At 39.5% G+C, this 22,949-nt stretch overlaps 2 protein-coding genes across 3 annotated transcripts; both read right to left on the bottom strand.

The window, feature by feature from the left end:
• Positions 1–1,626: 1,626 nt before the first annotated feature.
• On the bottom strand, positions 1,627–9,362 carry heg1 (heart development protein with EGF-like domains 1). 2 transcript variants are annotated; one of them, XM_027030819.2, is made up of 12 exons: positions 8,859–9,362; positions 5,161–6,636; positions 4,713–4,835; positions 4,459–4,550; positions 4,225–4,274; positions 3,825–3,979; positions 3,315–3,449; positions 3,123–3,165; positions 2,984–3,021; positions 2,669–2,756; positions 2,231–2,408; positions 1,627–2,008 (listed from the first exon to the last, which is right to left on the bottom strand). In XM_027030819.2, the coding sequence occupies exons 1-12, from the start codon at positions 9,151–9,153 to the stop codon at positions 1,865–1,867; spliced, it is 2,817 nt and encodes a 938-aa protein (XP_026886620.2). In that variant the 5' UTR covers positions 9,154–9,362; the 3' UTR covers positions 1,627–1,864. The 2 variants fall into 2 exon arrangements, with proteins under 2 accessions (XP_026886620.2, XP_026886618.2); XM_027030817.2 differs by having other exon boundaries at positions 5,161–6,669; positions 8,859–9,361.
• A 427-nt stretch (positions 9,363–9,789) lies between these two features.
• On the bottom strand, positions 9,790–22,750 carry slc12a8 (solute carrier family 12 member 8). The gene is made up of 13 exons (XM_027030813.2): positions 22,621–22,750; positions 22,248–22,394; positions 21,738–21,929; positions 21,419–21,650; positions 16,380–16,493; positions 15,753–15,840; positions 14,937–15,024; positions 13,748–13,894; positions 12,041–12,680; positions 11,863–11,954; positions 11,621–11,738; positions 10,889–10,949; positions 9,790–10,528 (listed from the first exon to the last, which is right to left on the bottom strand). The coding sequence occupies exons 1-13, from the start codon at positions 22,660–22,662 to the stop codon at positions 10,366–10,368; spliced, it is 2,124 nt and encodes a 707-aa protein (XP_026886614.2). The 5' UTR covers positions 22,663–22,750; the 3' UTR covers positions 9,790–10,365.
• Positions 22,751–22,949: the final 199 nt, after the last annotated feature.

The raw sequence follows: 22,949 nt of genomic DNA, 5'->3' as shown, positions 1-22,949 counted from the left end.
TCACACAATTTCCTACTAATCTGATATATTGGATACAAAATGAATTTCAGTCTCTTCAGGAACCCTGGTGACAAGAGAAACCCTTATTCAGCAGTGTACTGTAGCACCACACTGTATATACATACATACCATAGCTATGAAAATGATGAGCAACGTACCATGACCATTTCCTTCTGCTTTTACATTGGAAATTGGTCATGTTGGTCAGACATAAAGCTACTAAGATACAATTCAATATACAAAAATGAACATTCACTTATACATCATTGGAACAAAGACCCAGAGGCATATTTAGTGTTGTACAGGACTATTAAGTCTAGAGACAGGGAAAACATTTCAAATTTAGTTTTTTCTCTCCCTGTTGAATACAATAATTGCAAAAATGTCACGAAGTCTTAATCACAAAGAGGCTGAATTCATGTTGTTGTTCCTTCCTGTATGTCATGGAAATAATTTAGTTTCATTTAGCTTCACAATTAAAAAAAAAAAAAAATCTGGATGTCACAGACATCAAATCCAGGACTATTCATGGACTTGGCAATGAGAAATTATGCTAACTGAACCTTACCAGCTTTTATTTATATTATGTATAGTGGAAGCTGTGGCATGTGTTCCCCACACCCATCTGAATGTCTGGACTCAACTACGTCTGTTTTGAAAAAGCAAGAGTGGAAGGTCTACCCAAATGCCATGAAAACACGAGATTCAACATAATTACATTTCCTTTATTTAAATATGTCTGACTAAAACGCCAGAATTAAACGACCATCCACAAAGGAGGGAAACAATACTGATAAAGGTAGTAAGCCGTTTCTCCTAACCAAACATGCAAGATAGTGGATAGCTGGCACCACATGGGGCCAGCGGCTTTGCCCGTCTCTCACACCCTTTCCCTCTCCCTCACTCACACAGACATCGTGAATGGAGGTGCTGAATTCATAGATTCTGATAGAAGAAGATATATCCAACAGAACTGCATATTTATCTAGAAATGCATTGCTATTAGAATAAATTAGACATCATGGTACTGTTTGTTATATGTCAAGCTTGCATTGCTATCAAATGCATTATTCAAAGAAGTAGCACCAAGTGTATTTCTGGTCATTGAAGGTCCTTAAGTGAATGTTAATATAATGACCTTTTATGTTCTGCTACATCTACTGATAACAAAATCTACAGCAATATACCATTTCAAAAGCTTACCAGTTTTTCATAAAAAATATTATTCATCCCTCACACATAAGGAACTTGCACAATACAGAACTTTTGATGCACATGCATATGCAAACAGACATGTGCAAACACACATATGTGCACACACACCCACCCACACACCCCCCCCTCCCCCAACACACACACCCCTTATTGAACACATGCACACACATTTACAAAACATAGGAGGTGAATCACTCTAGTTATAAATATGTTACATTTATGGCTTATTCCGTTTGAGATAATGAAATGTCTGTGATGAGTTTGCAGTGCAACAATGAATATGCTAATAACTGCACAAATTGTGTGTAATTTCCTATTTTTGTTAATTATTTCACAGTTCTAAGGTGTGGATAGAAATGATTTTAGATGAAAACAAAACAAAATAAAAAAAACAAAACACCTCTGAAATAACTAAAGTTCAGTCATTGAACAGAAACACAACTGCAGTTTTACCCAGTCACTGTGAATGCAAATGCCAAACAACCCTGATCAGAACTTTTCTTCCAGCCTTAATCTAATAACAGTCTTTTTCTGCCAGTTAATTTTCACATTCAAATGCCTTTTAGTGGTCAGTTGTTGTCCAGCTTCAGCCAGTGAGAGGCCTAATGTCCTGGCCTGAGCTTGACCTGCTGAGGTGATAGGGGCGGGGTCAGAAATAGTCCCTCCTCCTTGAGTCATCACTGATGAACGACGGATTCCACTGTGCTGGGTAGATGCAGGAGTGCCGCGAACCAGGGAGGCCAGAGAACGGATACAGCCCATTCCTCTCCAGATCAGCATTCCGCAGAGCTGGCTATAAAACCCAGAGTTCCATGTTAGTCACGTGATGATATAATTGCATGCAGCACATCCATACTGTAAACCAGAGATTATGAAACAACAAGACAGAAAATTAAGAACAAGTTGCTTAATGGTAGCGATAAAATACATTTATATAGTTTATTATTATTTATTATTTTAAGTATAAAATTTGAGTAATAATTAGAACGATCAGTGTGTTTATTTGAGTACACACAGAATAATAGATATCTGTCATCTGCAACAGATTCTTGGTGCTGCCGTTTTCTTGCATCTCGATTGTCTCACGGCCCCACTCCAGAGACACACGGCTGCTTTTGGGAAACTCTGGATATGGAGACATTTGAAGGTCCCCACTTTTGAAAATGATTTTGTTGATGTCATTCTTGTCTTTCCTGTGAAAGAAGTTAACAAGAATTTAACAAAGGTAACTACAGACCATGCAGTTTTGTGTTACTATATTATTTGGTCTAAGTATCATAAAAGTTCAATAACCTTTTTTTAATATACTGTACACTAAAAAATATTTACATCTCTATAATAGTTTTATCTCAAGTTATTATGCAATTTTACAGCTTTAAACCTCTGGTTTAAAAATATATATATATTGTTATGATTTCATTTTTACTATTGTCCATAATGGAGCTGTGGGTACCTGCAACATGTGACTATCAGAGCAATGATGACAAGGAGCAAAAACCCTCCAGCAGCAGGTGACACCACTTTGGCTATCAGCCCATAAACTGATATAAAAAAGCAAGTTATTACAAAAGCAACCGCCAAATGCCTAAATGTAAACAGTAGTGCAACTCTAAAGTAACTCTAAGTTTACATTGCACGTAACATAATCTGTAACAAATAATATTCTCAAAATATCTCTTAGCAGTGGTTTGTCTCTACACATGGTAACAGACTGTAATTCATATGAAAAGAGTAAATTCAATATGAACTAATATAAAAAGCTCCTCACAATTATTGCAGTTAAAACCTCCAAATCCAAATGTGCATCTGAAAGACAGTAAACAAATATATCTAAATCTTTGATTTAAAGTACAGTAGTTTGAAGGTAAAAGGCACAGAAAAGTATTAACTGGTCCACAAACACTTACTCTACACAAGTTCCATTAAAAAGCTCGAAGCCATCACCACAGTCTGAAAAATGGGAACATTGGAAAAGGACTTAAGCTCAAAATCAACACTATTACACAACAATGACAATCTTGAGTTCAAATACCTCTAGTATCCTAAGCTTTGCTCTTCCAAACATGATCCCGACTGCTAAGTGGATCTATAGTTCCTACCTCTGCAGGTGGTGTCCTCCGGGTTCTTTTTAAAGTAGCCTTTCTGGCACTGGCAGTATGGCGTCCCATAGGTATCATTGCACACGGAATACTGGGTGTCACATCTGTTCTTCTGAACCAAGCACAGACTTTCCGCTGCAAGAACATAGGGATTTCAAACTGACACATTAACTACCTGAGCTATCCAAAACCTTGACTGTTTTTTTACTTAGTGTAGCCATTTCTACTTAACAGTTTAATGTAATTCTATATGAGCTGTTGGGTACTTCACTGATTATCATACAGTGCTGTTCAACCAATCAAGATGCAGAACTACCATCTGGTCATTTGCCTTGTAACAAATTGCTATGTGTCAGCAACTCCAAACAGAAAGTACAGTAAATGGAGAATGTGACAGAAGATTAAGGAGGGGAGAAGTAAAGAGGACTGCAAGATAAAGGGTGACAAAGCAAGAAAAGTGTGTAAAATAGAGTAGGAGAACTAGTGCGGGGAAGGAAAGATGGGACGTACTTTGGTAAGTCAACTGGTAACGCTGATGGAGCGAGCAGACGGATTGTGGTTTCCCACAGTTCTTCAGAGACATCTGGATGCTACTATTAACCTCATGGGTGGTCACATTGGCAGACATGGAGAACATATTCATGATATGCAAGCCATCTTTGTCTCTGCTCACAAAAACAGCAAAGTCATGACATCTCGCCATCAAACGAAAACCACAGCAGATATAACGATATGTGTCAATGAAAGGTGTTTATTTAAACAAGCCAGAACCAAATGTGTGTGAACTAGCAAAAAGTGTCTGTCAAGTAATACAACCACTTAAGAATGTCAACTTTCCCTGATTTAATTTGTATCCTTTCCCTTAAATAATATGGTTGCACAGTTTTTGATGACATAAAAACAAACTCACCGCAGTGTAGAACGTCTATAACCATGTAGAATGGACAGAGATGCATTTAGCTGGAAAAAATATATAATTAAAATTAGAGGATGAATAAAGCATTAATTTCATTAGACATTTTTTTGTTTTGTTTTTAATTCAAACTCTCAACTGACTATAGCATATCCACTTAACATGGCATTGGAGCACAATCTAATACAGAGTCCAAAATGGGCAATATTATGTATTTTTCCCACTACATACCAGCTGCAGGATCTCCCTGTGAAGTACATGCGGATCAGTGCTGGAGTTGTACAAAGGGCTGTTTACACTGAACATACCTAAGAACGTCTTTGCTGTGAAGCAAAATCACAAACACAATGAAGTTAGTCTTCATTGTGAAGTTTAGTCAGTAGTCAGTAGTTTGTAAACAGTTTGAACAAGCCAATATTTTATTAAAGACAGCAAAATTGACAGCATTAAATTACACACTGTGGAGCAGATCTCTGACCCCCTACCTTGCGTGCAGCTGCGGCCATCCTCCAGGTCATAGCCCAGGGCACACTCGCAGTTAAATGAGCCACGAGTGTTCACACACACCGAGTCCTGTGGACATGGGTTGCTCACACACTCATCCACATCTGCAGGTCAAAACGTGCGTAATAGGTATTGTATTATCATGATCGTGGTAGGACAGCCCATTGAGCAGTCCCTTCAACAAACTGTGTAATAGGTTAGATCATCTTTACATTACTATGTTTTTACAAAACTATGATAGGTTGTTCTCTGAGACCATTAATTACATCATATTAATGTACAATATCATTTAAATATACCAGTATTAGGTTTTAAAGGGTTATTTGTGTGTTACTAAAAAAGCAGCATATCATCAACATAGTAAAGATATGTCAGCAAGCTTGAAAAAGGATGTAGTTAAATAAATGATATTAGGCTTGAGAGACACACCAGGAGACGGGGTTGACTTCAAAGACATCTGTGTGGTTGTGGTTTCCTTCTCTGTAGGGCCTTTGACAGTGTGCCTTCCTGTGCTCACTACTGCAGTAGTCCTGGCGGGGGTGCTCCTAGTGTAGAAGGCAGTGGTATGCTTGGTGGTCGTTCCTGGGGTAGCAGTGCTGGTTTCCTGGTGTGGTGTGTTCACATCAGTACCCATATCTCCAGGTTGGGATGAGCTGGGATGCTGGAGGGGTGTGGCTGTTCGGGAGGTGGGGGCATACTGTTCTGTAGTGGGCGTGGTCAGCACCTGAGTAGTGTCTGTGATAACAAGGGTGGTGTGAGCTATGTGCATCAAGGCAGTGGTGCTGGGTTGAACATTCTGTGTTGTAATCGAAGCTGCAGTGCTAGTGCTGGCTAGCCTGGTGCTAGCAACAGGGATAGTGCTAGCCATGTTAGTGCCTTCCTCTGTATTTTGTGGTCTTTGAGTCTGTGGGCCTGAAGCTGTGGTAAGGCCATCTGATGAATGATCAGTTGGGGGGACAAAGGATTGCTGGCCAAAGAGAAACTTTGAGAAGGACTCTTGCACAGTGGTGTCCACATCTGAGGGGGCGAGAGGTGCAGTGGTCAGGCCGGAAATAGTGGTCTCTTCCATATGAGTCTGGGGCTCTTCCACATCCCCTAGGCTGGTGCTCACACGCCCTGTGACAGTCTCAGTGGCCACAGTGTCACTGTCGTGGTGGGACGTAATGGCATGACTATTCTCAGGGGGCACGGATGGAGGGACAGAGGGTGACAACATACTCCTATCTGTGTAGGAAGCCCCACTGGTAGAAGAATCAGCTGTGGTGTTTGCCTCACTGTTGAACTCTGTGAAAGATGGACTGGACTCAGGACTGGTGCTGTCAGCCATCCCTGCAAAGCCTGGCCCTGTGACGTTGGGCTGTCCAGTCTGGTACTGTGTGCCCAAGAAAACATGGGGCACCTCGGACCTAGGAACTGTCCCTTGGGTGGCATTCATGGGGAGATGATCGTCAGATGTTGCACTGGAATGGTCACTTTCAGTAGACAAGAGACCATCTGGGTAGTTCCTGCCATGAGTAACACCTGTACTACCTCCCCCCAAGGTAACGGTGCGGGGAACCGTCTCGGAGGAGCTGGTGTCCTCTATGTATGGAAAGCTGCTGTTGGATGTAATGGAGAGCAGAGTGCGTGTAACAGTGGTAGAGATGTGGAGGCTGTCAGCATGCGAGATGGAATCAGCCACATCGGTACTGTTGATTCCTGGTTTGGTCAGCTCTGTCACAGTGAGGTCTCTTGCAGTCCTGGCCTCAGTTGGAGGCTGCCAATCCTCTGTTAAAGCCAGATAGGCATTAGTGATGTTAGCTAGAACTGCTGGCTCTCCCAGCTGAGTGGCTGTGATAGTCGGTAGTTTCAAGCTGGAGCTCAGTGGCTCCATGGACACATCTGGGTTGGTCTCTGTCCAGCTCTCTGTGTCCACGTGGAAAGAGTTCTGATCAGTGGCTGTATAAATAGCAAACAGCAAAGTATCAAGCACAAATCACAGAGAAAAAAAAAAAAGAAGTTTTTTTCTAACAGATATATAGACACATTCATTTTCTAATACTTTAATAATGACTTTAAACAGGACCTTTTAATGCTTGTCAACCAAGTGAATTACAACATAATGTGTATATTGTAATTAACCATAGGAAAATTCCATATGGCCATTTAGAGTGACGAGTTCATTTTTCTGCATTTTGTGTGGCACACCACTAGGGTGTGCCCATCTCAGAAGATGTTCTCAAAATGAGTATGATTTTGGGTGGAGAATAACTGGCAGCCAAAGCCTAAGCTAACAAAAGCTTTAGCCCTAAAAATGGAGAAGACCCTGACCCATTGGGAATAGCAGTTTCCTTCCTTACGCTGATCGAGCAAAGACCATGATATAACAATGTCAAACTCTACATGGAGTTCATACCCTGGTAATAATGTAATGAAAAAGTACAAAGGTCTGACCGAGAAGATATCATACTTTTTACAATATGGAATCTGGTCCCCCATTAATATATATATTAATATATATATATATATATATATATATATATATATATATATATATATATATATTAATATCTACTGATCTACTAATTACAATTAAATAACTTTTCATAAACAAATCCTGATGTTTTACTTTCTTAACAGAATTACGAATACAAGAACTGCAGTCTAAATTCAAATGATGCTCTAAAATATCAGTGTACAGTGTACCAACCCTTTCTTAACCTGAAACACTGAATTTCTGAGGCAACATGGTACAAGTTCAGGTAGTATCCCCTAAAAAAGGTACACAAATTTCACCTTGTTAACTGCAATTCAACATTTGTGAATAGATGGAAAGACAGGCAACCAAAAAGTGGTCAATATAGTACAGTCTAATGTACAGCACAAAACAATTTAGCCAGCCGACTCAGCTGCACCAGACTGCAACATGGGAACAAGCCCAATTCAATAAGGTCAGACAGAAGCCACAACTTTAATGTTCTTACCTAGGAAAACCTAGTGTATATTTCCAGGTTTATTATGAGTAAGTCAAAACAGTCAAGTGCAGCATCACAGAAAATATTATCAACACAATAAATTATCAATAAAAATATGAGACTAAGTACATGTAATAGAAACAGCATGATGTAGGTTGATATACCTAACTATGTTTGAAACAAGAAGCTGTAACATGCAACTTCCCCACCTGCACTGAATCACTTGTGTCATACATTAAAAAGCACAATGAATTTTGGGAATGACAGGCAATGAAGATTTCAGCATTTATGAGTAGGCCTATCTGTTTATCTATCCTTGGAATGTTGCATTTCTGGTCCATTATAGTGCAAAGACTGTGGATTTGGTATATTACTCATAAGCTTCAACACACAGCAGCTGTGGTCATTCTGCTGAAGTGTTTTAAAAGCCCAAATTAGTCAGAATGAAGCAGCTTTTTGATATATTCACTGATGCAGGCAGCAGCATTTGAGTAACTGCATTTGCTTATGGGCTTTGTGGCTATACTGTAAGCTTTTATGTGTTAGCATGTGTAAGTAGAATATTGTTTATTTATTTCTCCAGTTAATATATTCAGACCTTCCAATCAAACCTCGAGGAGTACTCTATAAAAAAAATTAAAAAATAAAAATGCAGTGAATTATATATTAAAACGCACCTAAGAATTAAGAACTTTATACATCCCTAAATAAATGTAAATACAGTCCTGAATCAGAACTTATTGTCTAGTTTTACGATGAGTGCAGGGAGAATTTCCAGTTGCTTAGTGTTTGTACACATACAGCATAGGTTATCCCCGCCAAAGCAGGCATAATATTATGGCACTGACACTAATACAAATTGTGTATTACCATGATATGATTTTTATATAGCATACTAGGTTTTAAGTAATCGTCAGTGTTTAAAAAAAAAAAAAAAAAAAAAAAAAAATATATATATATATATATATATATATATATATATATATATATATATATATATATATATATATATATATATATATTTATCCGTCATCACTACAAACCTGCTGAGAGATTAATTTACCAGGCAAATTCATTGCAAACTAGGCCTACTGTAAACTCAGTTTACTACAAGAGGTAACCATTTCACTGTGATGCAACTCCACCAAGGAACGAGCATGCGGCGACCCTTACCAGTTTGGGCTTCACTCTCTGAAAGGCTAGGGTGGATATCCGAGAGTCTTGCTGTGGATGAGTGGTCAAACTTCACAGCCTCCCCAGTGAACACTATTGTGGAAGTTGTCAGCTTTCTTGGCAAATAAGTTGTTTCTTCTGAATCGTGTGTGCCAGTTGATAAATATGTCCCAGTCATGAACGAGTCGTTCGGGTCGATATTCGGCGCGAAGGTTCCAGCAACTGTTGGTTTTAAGAGACAGAAAACTACCACCAAAATTACACGTTGAGTGCGTCTGAAAGCACACGTTTCCATGATAAAAAGCGACCGAAATATTGTGGACTTCGTAGTAAATCAAACGATAAAATAGTCTGGGTCACCATCGGAAATGTGTGTCCTGTAACAGTTTATCATTTGTAAAAGCCCGAACATTTAGTTAACCTTCATTTTTAGAGTGAGTGGGTTTTTATTCCAGTGATCGCTGAGAAGCAGAAACCGAAGTTCGTATCACATCCGAATGGACTAACTCCTCCCCTCGGCATAGCGATAGCGGTTTCCACCCCACTCCGCTCTCAGTTGCGGGATTTTTCCATCTGAAGTTTGCTGAGAAATAATGGGTGTAAGAATAGAGTTTCTCTGTCCCAACAGCTACTGGTGTGCCTATTGTTGCAACCGAATGGCTAATTAGCCTGTGGTTATTAAATGAATGCCCCTATCAAATAAAGCGATTTCCTACACATTCCTTCAACTCCAAATTCAGGCTTGTATGAATGAAAGAAAAACATTGCAGCCTACGTTATGCTGTAACGAGCATGTGATAAGGCCTGCATCACAGGCTTGTTTTTCGCAAAGTCCAAAAGATGCTCAACAGAACGGTGCGTCGGCATCCAAAACTGGATGCCAAGTTTGTTTAAATTGAGACCCTTCAATACAAGGTTAACAAGAAGCAAATGCATTTGACACATCTTTATCTTCCGTTTATTGCAAATCACTGCTTAAGGAGCCTATCGAAACACAGGCTGTAACAAAGTCTGAAAAGACTGCACCTACCCTTTCCGTCATGTGGATAGGTTTATATTAGATTTATTGCACTTCCTGTACATTGAAAATTTAAACTCACTTGTTCTGCCCACAGCATACTTCAAATTGTTCTTGAAATAAGCAGCATGATACCAATCGAAAAATAACAAAAACAAAAGTCAAACAACACCTAATAAGATGTAATATTTCATAAGTTACAAGCCCTGTCCATTTGCATGTAGAGTGTAGGCCAGAGCCTGTCTAAGAACAAAACTACTTATATGGTATTAGACTGCTCTCATTAGACATTGTAATCTATAAAGTTGTATCTATGTACAGTTTTATGTAGTTCTATAGATTCTTAAGTATTTGCTGATATTCATAAATTCATACCAAAGAAGGTGTGCTGATTGAGGATCACGTAAAAAAAACAACTTGACCCTGACTCAGTTCACCTGTGCTATGCATTGCAGGACCAGTTAAGGGGGATGAGGTCTGTTAAGTGAGCTAAGGATGAACCATTTTGTCTGTGGTGGTGATAATGGATGAATGATGGTAACGGTCTCGGAAAGCAAAGTCCGCATTTTCCTCAGTCAACTGCTTGGTTTCCATGCCAACCTCTGACAAAGAAGGTGTCACCACAATCTGGTCCTGAATTGCTTGTTTTCCCCTAAAGGAGAAAAATGTTTTAGTGCCATCAGTGGCATCAAGTGCTGTATATTAACTCAAAGACTCAAGAAAAACACTCCTAAAGTTCAAAGAGACAAATCATTTTTCTGATCCATCACCATGTCAAAAGTTTTATTTGTAGAATTTGGCATAGGAAATCTCTTAATGAGCCAAGGCAAAGGATAAAGTCATCAATCAGTAGGAGACATTTTAAGAGTTTCCCGAAGAACAAAAGGGAGTCACAGCTCTACCATAACCTCATCACCATACTTTACATGCCTAGGCTACTCAGAGATTCTATAATCCATCATAATCTATCTGCTCAGGTTTCTCAGAGAGTCCTTAATCCATCATACTCTACCTGCCCAGATTACTCAGAGAATTCTTAATCCATTGGAAAAAACTGAAGTGTGCTGCTGCACCTATCAGAAAGAGAACAAAACAATCAATATTACCAGGAAAAAACTCTAATCTTAACACACATAAAATTCATTCTCATTACAATGTCACATGTCAAGGGGTAGGATATGTTAGGTGACAACTGAGCAGTCAGTTGTTGAAGCTGACGTGTTGGAAGCAGGAAAAATGGGCAAGTGTAAGGATGCGAGTGACAGGGTCATGGATGCCAAAGGCTTATTAATGCACTCATCATCTCTGCTACTATGGATAGCAGAGTGTAGGCAGGTGAAGGAGGCATGGCAATGATAAGTACTTAATAGTATGTATACACAGTTGCTGAATCCACCTATCAAACTATTCCAGAAATCCCACACGGCAGCTGCAGAACACACTGACCATGCCAAGCCACAACCACAAATGCAAAAAGACTACTCTTAGCAGTTTTCTCATCTTAATAGACTGAGTAATAAAAGTATTTATACATGAACTGTTTGCAGAAATGTTTAAAATAAAATATTAAAACTTAGTTAATTTTAAAATTACTACATGCAAAAAACAAATTAATATTAAAAAACATATCCTTTTGCACAGGGATAATTTTCAACATTTGTGGCTGTTTATCAGATTCCCATAATCATGTAATCCAAACAGTCCAAACAGGTGGGGGAAAAACCTGTTGGCAAACCACAGTTACCTGTTGGCAAACCAGGGCTTGCTTTTCCAATGTAGAGGTACAGGAGGAGGGCAACACTAATGTTCACCAAGGCATACACCCACTGGATGACGAACATTATCATAACAGAGCACAGAGCCTACACAGGATTAGACACAATCTTTTTCTTAAGAAGTACATAAAATATGCTTAAAATGATATTTAATTTAAACTACATACATTTCTCAAAATATTTTGTAACTGCCATTTAAGAGTACACTCACGCCAATTAATGCTACCCAATGGTTGCAGAACCTGGCATAAAAGGATTTTGGGATTGGTCTGAGTTCTGATCCCTCCATCTTTTGTTTCAAATCTGTAAAAATAAAGAAAACATTGAAAAATTTAGAGCTTGACCACTTCATAAACATTCCATGTCATTTGATGAACTCTCTAACTCACCATTCTTTTCTATTGGCTCTCCTGGTAGCTGATCCAGTTCAATAGGGCTTTCAGTAAGCAAGGCCTGTTTCCTCTCCACTCTTGGCTCAGACTCCATAAGCCCTACCTGGCTGCTGGTCTCATCATCTTGGCCAAAGCTTTGCTCAAACATCCCCTCATCCATTACTTTCTCTAGTGGACTCTTGTTGTTCAAATGCAACCTGAAACTGCTGTTCAGTGTTTCCTTAGCAGGAACTTTTGCCTTCTTGCCCTGGGCCCTGGCTGTGGAACTGGAGGCTCTCTCTTCTTCTAGGCTGTCTGCAGTGGGCAGTGGGAATATCTGGTTCATGTCCTTGGTGAACTCCAGAAGAGTGCCATTGTTGGTGTTGTTCATGACACTGTTGCTGCCATAGCATGGGTGACTGGTAGCCACCAGTGGTTTCCTTGAACTGGGTTTTTCAGTTAAGGGCTTCCTCTGCTTGGCTTGCAGCTCATAGCTTTTGGCCACACAGAAGTAGCAGTAGTCAATAATACTATAGGTCAGCATGAAGTTGATGGTGACGATGGGAGCCAAAACGTTGACCTGCCCGATGAAGATGAAGGCCATGGAGATCAAGCTCGTCAAACAAATGGCCGCCACTGGCGTTTTGTTGCGACCCTTCTGCAAATGAACAGGGGTGGGAGAACATGGATGCAGTGCACATACTCAAAGCAACCGATGTGTTTACTGACTACATTAAAAACTGAACAAGCAGTGCAATATTGGCCATTCATATGGCATCAAAAACTTGCTTGGAAGCTATGCCTGACTAGATTTTAATAAGTTTGTGCTTTTAATTAATGAAAAGCCATGATAAATAAGATAAGAACAGACAGTCTAAATGAACATAGTAAAAGAGTCATTTGCTTTCCACATCTTCCCACAGTAATCTCTCACAATCTCCACATATTATTTAGCATCCAACTAAAACAATCCAGAGAAAACATCTTTTCTGAATTCTAACAATACACAACTTCTCTTAGTTAGTCACTCACTCACTCACTCTCTCTCTCTCTCTCATCCTGGTTAAGGTGTGATTAGTGCTGTGCTTGTGCCCCTGGTACTATCTGGCAGGGAGCCAGGCTAACCTGGGCTGGCCTTGGCTCCAATTCCTGCATTTGTTCTGGGTCTTTGATTCGAGGCCGAGATGTCTAGGGCCTGCTTCCAGTCCACACAGTAGGGCCAGACAGAGTGAGGGGCAAGGGAAAGGACAAGCTGTGCTTTCTTTTTCTTCTTTTTTTTAAATTTTTTTTAAAAAGCCATAATTAGCCCTTTATATGTTTTTTAGATGAGCAGTATAAATGCCCTATAAGTAGGAAGTCCTCCTTTTTATGGACACTATCTGCCTCCCTGGACACACCAAACAGTGCTTCTGATTAAGCATGATGGCAAGGATTTGATTTATAAAAGTAGTATCACTCAGTTTAATCTGTTTTATCCCAATTGTCTGCCTCATGTCTAGAATATAAAAATACAATTCAGGCTGTTAAAGTATTTACAGCATGAAAAGTTGCTTGCTTTCTGTTTTTAACCTACAAAGAAATGCACAAATTGCTGACCACTCCAGGCTGTATCTGGGTTTAAAAAAAATTCTACAACTACATTATATTCTAAAATGTTATGCTACAATTTTGGCCTCTGAGATAATATGCTTGCCTTGCAGCACTGACTGAAGTCTGTGTACCCACCCACTGGCCCAGGAAAGTCAGAGTTGGGATAACTCTCTCCTGGGCAATACACTGCAGAACCCTGGGTGCGCCATACAAGCCACCCATACAGGAGGCCAGGGAGGAGACATAGAGGCCCAGCAGAAACAGGAAACCCACCAAGGAGACCTGGGGAAAAAAAACAGAACAAATACATAGAGGAAGAGAGTGCACAGGACCCCACCCAACCCAGCTATGCTCAGCCCGCAGGAAAAGAAACAAACAAAAAAAAAAGTCCAGTTCAAAGCAAATCAAAGAAATAATTTGCTGAATTAAATAAATAATTCACTGAAACAACGAATTAACCAAATTTTTGTTACAATGAATAAGCCTGTTCATTGTCTCATTAAAAACTATTTTCCTGGAAAATTAGAAATGTTTGTTTTATGTTCTTAATAATTGGCTATCGGGGTAATAAGGATGCAAAACTCAACATGCTTCACTGGTTTACCCATTTCCCTAAGCCTGCATATGTATCTACCATCACACTGCAGGTAGTCCTGCAGTCTGTGCTTCAACTCTGAGAAGCTCTAGCAGGGACCTTGTCCTGCACAGCAACCCTAGCCGAGGAACAGCTGTATGACCGCCAGAGAGGGTGAGGCCCGCAGACACTCACGCCCCAGCTAGTCCCTGATCTCAGCGATCATACCAGCTGCTCTCATGCCATCTACAATATAAGCAGCGTGAACTCAGATACCCTTCTACACCTTCTGGATCTTCAGGAGTATAATTAAATAAATGTCGAGAGCTGAACCTCAAACCGCTCTCACCACTGATTCATAAATATAACTAAATGTATGCTTTAAAGTTACTACAGAGTACAATCTGTAAGTTACTGGACAGCAACACAGTTCCTGTTGTTTTGCCTCTATACACTAGCTCAGGGTGTCTGAAACAGTTACTATGATCATAAAGTGGAATGGCAGCCTTTGAGGGTATTTACATAATCTTTTGGGAAAAATTATAGATTTTTAAATAAAATTTTAATGTGTAGTACTTGTAAATCTCTTACAGCCAATAACTACCTTAAATACTTCAAATGAGAAGGAAATCATTCTGAAGCACATTTTGTGAGTTTTTATAAGCCTGTAGGTATCTAATGCACAATTTAAAAAAAAAAAGACACCACAAACAACCCTAAACCTTTAAGCTGAATACAATGTCACATTACCTTTTCTGCTATTAAGAAGTCATAGCGCAGGGCGTCTCTGGTACATATAGCTCCCAGCAAGAATACAAAGACAAGATACAGGAACCACCTGCAAAAACCCACAGTCTCACCCCCATGAGGGTTCTACAAACTGCCTTTATGCAACAAATCCCTGATCAGAGCACTTACTCAGAAAACTGTCAGAAATATCCACCCCTACTATATTAAAAACATTCATTTATTAGAAACCCCTTGTATATGTACAGTTATAGACTACACCCCATATTTTGCCATGCACAGTTTGTGTTAACCGTCCCCTAACTATTCATCAGCGGTCTGTTTCTGACCACAGGACAGTTGCCAGATGGAGATTTCTGCATGGCAAATGACATTTAAACCAGCAGCAGCATAGACATGTGTAAAAACTCCAGCAATAGATGAATACACTCATACAACTGCAACACCCACAGCACAGCCATGGCAGTGTCACTGCTGCATTGAGAACGGTCCTCTCTCCATAATCTGGTCATAAGTGGTCCTGTGGTTAGGTACTTGCCAGTATTAAAAGGTGTAGAGGCTAGCTAACAAACTGCATGGCAAGAGATGGACTATAGTCTGTAAATGTACACATATTAATGAACCTACAAGAGAGGTGGCCAGTATGTGTAGGCACTGTAAATGGTAGGTTTTTCCTTAGAACAGTGAATAGTGAAACTATTAAATAATGATTTAAATATAACCATCAAAAGATATACTGAACAGTGAATATCAAATGTATATCTAATAAAATTTCAGGTTGTAAAAGATTAGATATTTGGAGGTAAATCAGGCACATACGAGGTGAAGACAGCAGCCAGGGTCCCCACAGGGATGTTGTGCTCAGGCTTTTGAAGATCTGAGCTCATGTTGAATCCTGCCATCACACCTTTACACCATGGGCACACGCACACGCACACACACACGCTCTTAATGGCTACACAAATGCAGGAAACAAGATTTCAGCCAGAGCCAAATGACAAGATGATGATAAATATTGAAAGTCTCAGTCACATTTGCCTGTACCTGGCTTTGGTCACTGACAAAAGGCTTTTAAAACAATATCCTTAAATGGGATTCTCTCTAGAGTCAGTGATTCTACTTTTAAGATAAAAGAGAACCTGATAGAAATATGGTCTTGGGTGTAGTGACATTTGTAAAGAAGACAGAAAAGAAGAATCAGAGGAAACCAGTGACTGTTTTCATTCCCTGTGTAAACTGAAAGAATCAATCATTCACCCTATGAATGTAACTGTATCTATTAGGATATAAAAGACAAAAAAAATGGAGATCAAGATGATGATTTGGAGGGACTGGATACGTCAAAGTAATGGTTTAACATGCACTTTAAATCCGAATAGGATTAACGACACATAATCTTTATCAAGTTAGATAAAATCATCACAATATATAGCCCAGCAGAGGTACCTGTAGCAGCTGGAAAGAAAACTCCAAACACAGTGAAGAAAGTCTCTCCAGCAGTGTAGTCTGGCAGAGTGTTCTTCCACAAGAGCTCTTCTGAATAGCCAATGAATCCATGTTCTAAAAATAACACATTCACACTGGAATAATGTCTGCATTCAACAATGATTACTAATATTTTCAGTGATTACATGCAACACCATTACATAAGTTAATATAGTTTCAAAGTTATTTTGAGATAAATTACATTCAAAATGGAATCTAACCATTCACTATGAACATTAGGATGATATTTCTTCTATTTTTAGATTGGTATTGGATTATTTTTTTATGTCATATTTTTATATTGGTATTGGATTGGCTCCCACCAAGATGCCTGCAAGAGCAGTACTGGGTACAATGTTCAGAAACAAGGGCTACGTTCAACAGAAGCAAATGCTGGAATGGTGTTTGGGTGTGTTCACAGGCAAACAAAATAAGACAGACAGACAGACACTAGAGATACCCAAATACTGATGGGAAAGATCAGTGTTGTGCCAAGAAGGGTAGACTCGATGGCAGTTGTGAAAACTACGAAATGTAACACTGACACTGTATGACTCTCTGCCATGGTAAATTCAGTCTGTATACAATATAAAATATTACAGAACAGTATTAACAACAAGGACACAGGATAATACAGCTCTCTTGAATGTCACCTGACCCTTTACTTACATAAAATTATAGATTTAAGCATACCAAGTGTAATCATATGTGTATACAAAACCATCAGTGGTGAGAAAATTATCACAGTGAAGAAGGAAAGAGCAAGCGAGCAAGAGAGAAAGATTTGTATGGCCTGGTTAAGCAGCAGCATGAGCCATTTCCCTCTTGGTTATCTTGTGATGGGAAAGAATGCATTCTCTTGGATTAATGACATGTTTTTCCAAAAGGAAGTCACCACCCTTTCAGAAGCCCTGCCTGCCTCAAAGCCTCCCAAGTCACAGCTCGGAGTAGGAGCAAGAGAGAAAACGAACTGTCAACGACAAAGAGAAGAAACAACAAAGAGAAGAAAACAAGAGATTGGGGTTAAAGAGATTTGATGAGCCAGCCATGTGCTTGTGATTGCAGTATTTTTGATTGATTTACACTGCAGACACTTCCAGTCATCATTTACATGTATGAAAATAAAATGTTGCATCCTTGGACAGAATTTATTTCTCCAACAAATATATTAATATATAAAGCATTTATAAAATAAAAATTCTAGTTTGTCATTTTTTCAAGCAATATCACAGTGATGAAGAATAAAACAATGCAATACTATATTAGCTAATGTTACTATTGCAGTTATACTACTGCCAATTGCAATTCCATGAATAAACTGATATGTAATTTAAAATATATTTAGCATGGTTGGTACGGTTAAATATATTTGTTACATAATTAAGTCTCTTGAGAACTTCAGACTTGAGAAATCCGTGAATCATTGTAATGTCAGGTTGTTTAGATTCATTCTGGTGGCCATATCCTTTGAGGTATACATACTCATAGCATTGTTTAAGGTGAAGATTCAGTGACATAAGCATGTGTAAGCTCTTTAAAAAAATAATAATAATTATAATAATAAATAAATCAATAAATCAATAAAAAACAACAACAAGCAAGCTACACCTACATGCCAGACACAGACAGGGAGACAATGAGAGAGATTGTGACTGCCACCCTCCTTGACATCTTTTCAAATCAAATCTGCATACAGCTATTTATAGTGAGAGTGCTTCTCATCTGAAGTTGGGGACCAGTAAGTGATGTGGAGACTTCAAGCACAAGGCTACGATTTGCTTCCTGCCTGTTCTTTCGTCCCAGGCCAAATATGTGGGTGAGCCCGGTTAACACCCTCAACCGAAAACCATGAGCGCATATACATTTCCTGTCCAAACTGAGGCATTGCAACAGGGTGTCTTGAATGTCCCATCGCAGAAACACAATTTGTGGACAGAAGAAAACAATTAAAAATAAAACAAAAGTAACTGGACTAAATTAATTTTGACCACTGACCAACACACTTAACAGTATTGCAGTTATAGAAGTTATTGAGTTATAGAAGTCAGTTCAGACTGTGTGGGACATTGGGGGTGGGGGTAGGATAAATGCCCCTCTTAAGAAAATCCCACTGAAGAGGACAAGGTATGAGAGGGGATGTTTTTTCCCCTTGTTTTGGCCCCTAAAACAAATGCGCTCATTGCAATGGTATGAAATTTTGAAGAAATCTCAGGAGGATAACTGCTTGTAACTTGCTCTTCTTTTCCAGCCATAGCATTTTAGGTATGATCTAACACAACTGCAAGTTAGTATGTGCTACCCTCACTTTTACCAAATGGTACTTTTTAGGAACAAATGATTAATTTCTATGGTTTAGGACCGCACAGTATTGCAAAGAAAGGTCAAGAGATCTGAGAGTTTTACAGTAGGGTCAGGGGAAGTTATTCTGTTATGACTGTGCTGGCTGCCTGGCCTTGACCATCTGATTAACAGCATTATCCAAGTGCAAACACATCTGTGTCCCAGCTCCCTTTTCCTGCCACTGGCAGGTAAGTGGCCCATGTGATGCCCGAAGTGGAACCCACTGGCACGGTGCCAGTGGTGAGATCACTTCAGTACCATGAGTTCTAATTGGAAAACCCTGGAAAAATTAGGAATTTCTATTCACTATACAACCCAAACAACCCAGCCTGGATCCAGGCCCATTTCAAAGGAGTAAACCAAAAGAGTGGAACACATGCATGGGGCACAGGATAAGAGCAGCAACAGTAGCCAAGGGAATAATCTCTCACATTCTGAGAAATTCAGTAGAGGTTTTTAATCTCTTCCTGTAGTTTTTAATACCCTACTCTTCATCTTTTACTGCATCTTAACATAGGGGTCAGGGGGTGCAGAGTATATGAGAGATAGAGAGAGAGAGAGAGAGAGAGAAGAAAGAAGCAGAGAGAATGGAAGTATTTTCTCCATTAGGGACAGGAAGCCAGTAATCAAGAGAACAGGAAGTGCTGGGGTGGACTTCCTGAAGGGTTAGTGTGAAAGTACATACGGGCCCGTCCTGTGGAGCTCGGGCCCTTCCTTCAACCTGAAACAGCACCCAAGACTCCTGTGTAAACATCATGCAGCACGCAGAGAGGCCTTTCAAGTCGAAACCCAAATGCTCTGCAGAGATGTAGCTTCTCTGCTTTAAGTTTTATCAGAATTTTATAGTATTTATATACATAAAATTGGAGTTAGAGTTCAGTCTCATACTGCACTTATATTAGACTCCATGAGAATGCAGTGCAATATTCACATCGTGACAATTTTTGTGTTTTGGTACTGTACTCCAGCACATTTATTTTTAAATTAAAACCAACTATGAAGTCAAAATGTGACACTTCAACTATAGCTTGACCATATTCAGCAGCTTTAATTTGCTGCTAATTTAATTTAATTTTATCAATACTGCATGAACCAAATAGGAACCGTAGCCCTGCTTCAGGGAGTAGACATAACAGTGCAGGGATCCAGAAGTAATTAAATTAATTCAAATTAAATTTCCCCAGTACTCTGGTAGGTGTGCAATGCAGCAATATCCAGACCCTGGTGGTTTCAGAGGTTTTTGCGACCAGCCCTGTCTGTAGCAAGTGAAAATGGTGCTCAGTTCATTTCAGATTATGAGACTGACTCAGCTATTCTGAGAAGGCTGTTCCCCATTATATACAGCAGAATTTATGCTGCTCAGTCACATCAGTAAAGACAAGTGAGTAAGTTCCACTGGCAGTCACAAATGTGCAACCACTCATGTTTCACACATGGCCTTTCTGCTCTTGAGGATTATTAGTGATTTGAATCTTGTGGTAAAACCGGAGGTTATGCTGCTTCCTCTGTTTATGGTAGCTTCTGAGACATCTATGCCTTCATTTCAGACAATGGTTTTGATTTGCCCAATAGCTGTACATGGGGATTTTGCACAAGATTAAAAATATTCTACAGTCACCCATTAGTGTAGTTTTATCAGTTGGGCCATGATTATAAGGCTCACTAATATAACTATACATTAGTTAATTTTGGCACACCTGATGTGTTAGCTGTGTCCCTTAAGCCTCATGATAGCCTGTTTTTCTGTCCCCGACAATTTATGGTCATCACGTTTTGAACACAACAGCTGAGTCCAGATGCAAAAACTACATCTAGAACTAGCATAGCTTGTTGTGCATGTGCTAACAATGTGAGGACAATGTGATGACACACAGGTGGCCAAGAAACCAGTGTTCAGCCAACTGTCCATTTACTTATGGTAGGACCCTACTATAAAATGGGCACCATGTATAAATTGCCACATGGTAAACTGTTTGTGCTTCACAATCTGACACTGTGGAATGTAGCTTTATAGTTTTAATGTTTTCATTTCAAATCCAGTATGGTAACATATGGAGCCAAAACAACAATGACTGTGTGCCTGTTAAAATTCATATGAAATGGACTATATTACTGCCAAAAAAAATGTAATCAAAATTAAAACGTAAAAGAACTTCCCATCAGCCCGACATTGACACCTACTGGACAGCTGAGTGAAAGACAACAGATTGTACAGATGGAAATGTAAGGAAGAGGAAAGCAAGGAAAAGCATCTAAAAGAAAAGCCCCGATATTCAACATGTGTCTGAAAGGATAGCCTCTACACTCAACAGACTACAATCAGAAATATAAACTTTCTAGCCAAATTCACTTTTTTTTACTCAATATAAAATATATGTTAGAGATACATCTGCAACCTAAACTGATCAGTCTCTGCATTTTTGACCAGATGAAACCCTGACACTAGGAAATATTTCTAAAAAGTTAAATTATCATGATTTCTAAACAGATAACTTCAGACAACCTGCCCATGGATATCAAGATCAACTTCTTAATGAATTATATGCAATGATATAGTTAAATATAGATTTAAAGCTTGCTGAACTAATGCTTAAGCTACATAGACCTGAAAACAATACAAATTACTTCAGTACTTTGCTTGGAATTTACTAATTACATACCTGAATCCAGGTGGCTAAAGGTCCCGATAATAAAGTCCAAAGTGGACACTGCCAGGATGGCCAGAAGGACCAGCTGTAGCCGGATGATCCATTTCACCCCAGCCAAGTTGATCCCTAGCAGGGCCAGCAGGACGGCCACAGAGATCCCCCTGACAGCCCACACACTCTCCACAGTCAGCAATTCTGCTATTGACTCTGCAAAGCCTGTGACGTACATGGCTCCAGCCACACACTGAGAGGGAACAGAGAGAAATATCGTGATGCATTAAATTACAGATACTCCATGGCTTCGCACTCAGACAGCAACTATGCTTCTCACCTGTCCAAACACATAGAGGAGGCCTACAGTGCCTCCAACTCTTCCTCCAAGAACCGTTGAGATCATTGAATAAACACCCCCACTGCCAACACTACAGCGCTCACACACCCCAATACCTGACAGCACTGTCACCAGAGCGACCAATACCACCAATGACACCAGGAGCAAGCCCAGCAACACTCCAGTGTTACCCTAGGAAAAGCAACAAGTAAACAGGTGGGTAAAGAGACTCTCTCTCTGTCTCTGTCTCTCTCTCTCTACCTGTTACATCATGGTAAAACATCATTGTTACACGTTTGTATAGTTACTGGCATTTTTCATAGAATAACACAGAATATTGACTCCAAAATTCTATGCTAATGGTCCCAGTAACTGTTTAGGACTTTAAAAAAAAATCACTTTATCACTAAAATATAACTAAAGCATTTTAGGAACATTAAATAACTATGACATAGTTTGTTGCTGCTTCACCAAATGAAGAAAACTCTAATGTTGTGTAACATCACTCACAACAAGCCAACCAGTGCGAAGAAACAACACTACTCCAAAAATGTTGATCATGCATGTGGTAAAGACACCATCCCATGTGCCAAAGAGCACAGGTTCCCATACGAACAGATTCACCTTCCACCATGGCTCAGCATGCATCTGAGAGCCCTGCAAGGAAATATACCCTACTCACATACCATGACACTACCTAGACACTACAAATGTGCAGAGACTAAGGAAACAAGGATCAAAATGTTTTAAACCTAAAGCTAAAAACAAATGACAAATGACTAAAAACAAACACATCACAATGAGCTATGCTGTTTCATGGCAGACTACACTAAAGGTTTCTCCAAGTGTTTATAAAGACATGCATGTAAAAAGAAAACTATACCTTAGCATTTTCATGGAATAACTCTTGAATCTGTGAGTTCATGTTGCCTTATAGCCAAGATTTCAACAGTGTAACATTGTCCACGTGAGGTGTTAGGGACACTGAGGTTCAAGTGGATGAGGGATCCCCTGAATGTAGCACTAATTCAGGCTACTCTACCACCTGGAAGCACAGAGAAGAAAAAAAAAAATGCCCCAAAGTTTCTAGTGAATTTTTTTGTGTTGCTACAGGGCAGTTCAAAGACTTCCACAACAGGTTTTCCAGCGTTTAAGACTGTTAAACCTTAGTTGTAGACATGGGGGAAAAAAAACAACGTTTCTGGTAAACTG

Source organism: Electrophorus electricus, chromosome 2, assembly GCF_013358815.1.
Source record: "Electrophorus electricus isolate fEleEle1 chromosome 2, fEleEle1.pri, whole genome shotgun sequence".
Taxonomy (NCBI): Eukaryota; Metazoa; Chordata; class Actinopteri; order Gymnotiformes; family Gymnotidae; genus Electrophorus; species Electrophorus electricus.
Note: the sequence above shows the minus strand (reverse complement) of the source record. Positions and strands in the feature narration are given on the sequence as shown.

Coding starts and splice junctions, on each gene's coding strand:
- heg1 (XM_027030817.2), bottom strand. CDS start 9,153: ATGGAAACGTGTGCTTTCAGACGCACTCAACGTGTAATTTTGGTGGTA. Junction 4,551..4,712: donor TGGCCGCAGCTGCACGCAAG/GTAGGGGGTCAG, acceptor TTTGCTTCACAG/CAAAGACGTTCTTAGGTATG. Junction 3,980..4,224: donor TATAGACGTTCTACACTGCG/GTGAGTTTGTTT, acceptor TTTTGTGAGCAG/AGACAAAGATGGCTTGCATA.
- slc12a8 (XM_027030813.2), bottom strand. CDS start 22,662: ATGAACTCACAGATTCAAGAGTTATTCCATGAAAATGCTAAG. Junction 21,930..22,247: donor TTCGCACTGGTTGGCTTGTT/GTGAGTGATGTT, acceptor TGCTTTTCCTAG/GGTAACACTGGAGTGTTGCT. Junction 21,651..21,737: donor TCCTCTATGTGTTTGGACAG/GTGAGAAGCATA, acceptor GTTCCCTCTCAG/TGTGTGGCTGGAGCCATGTA.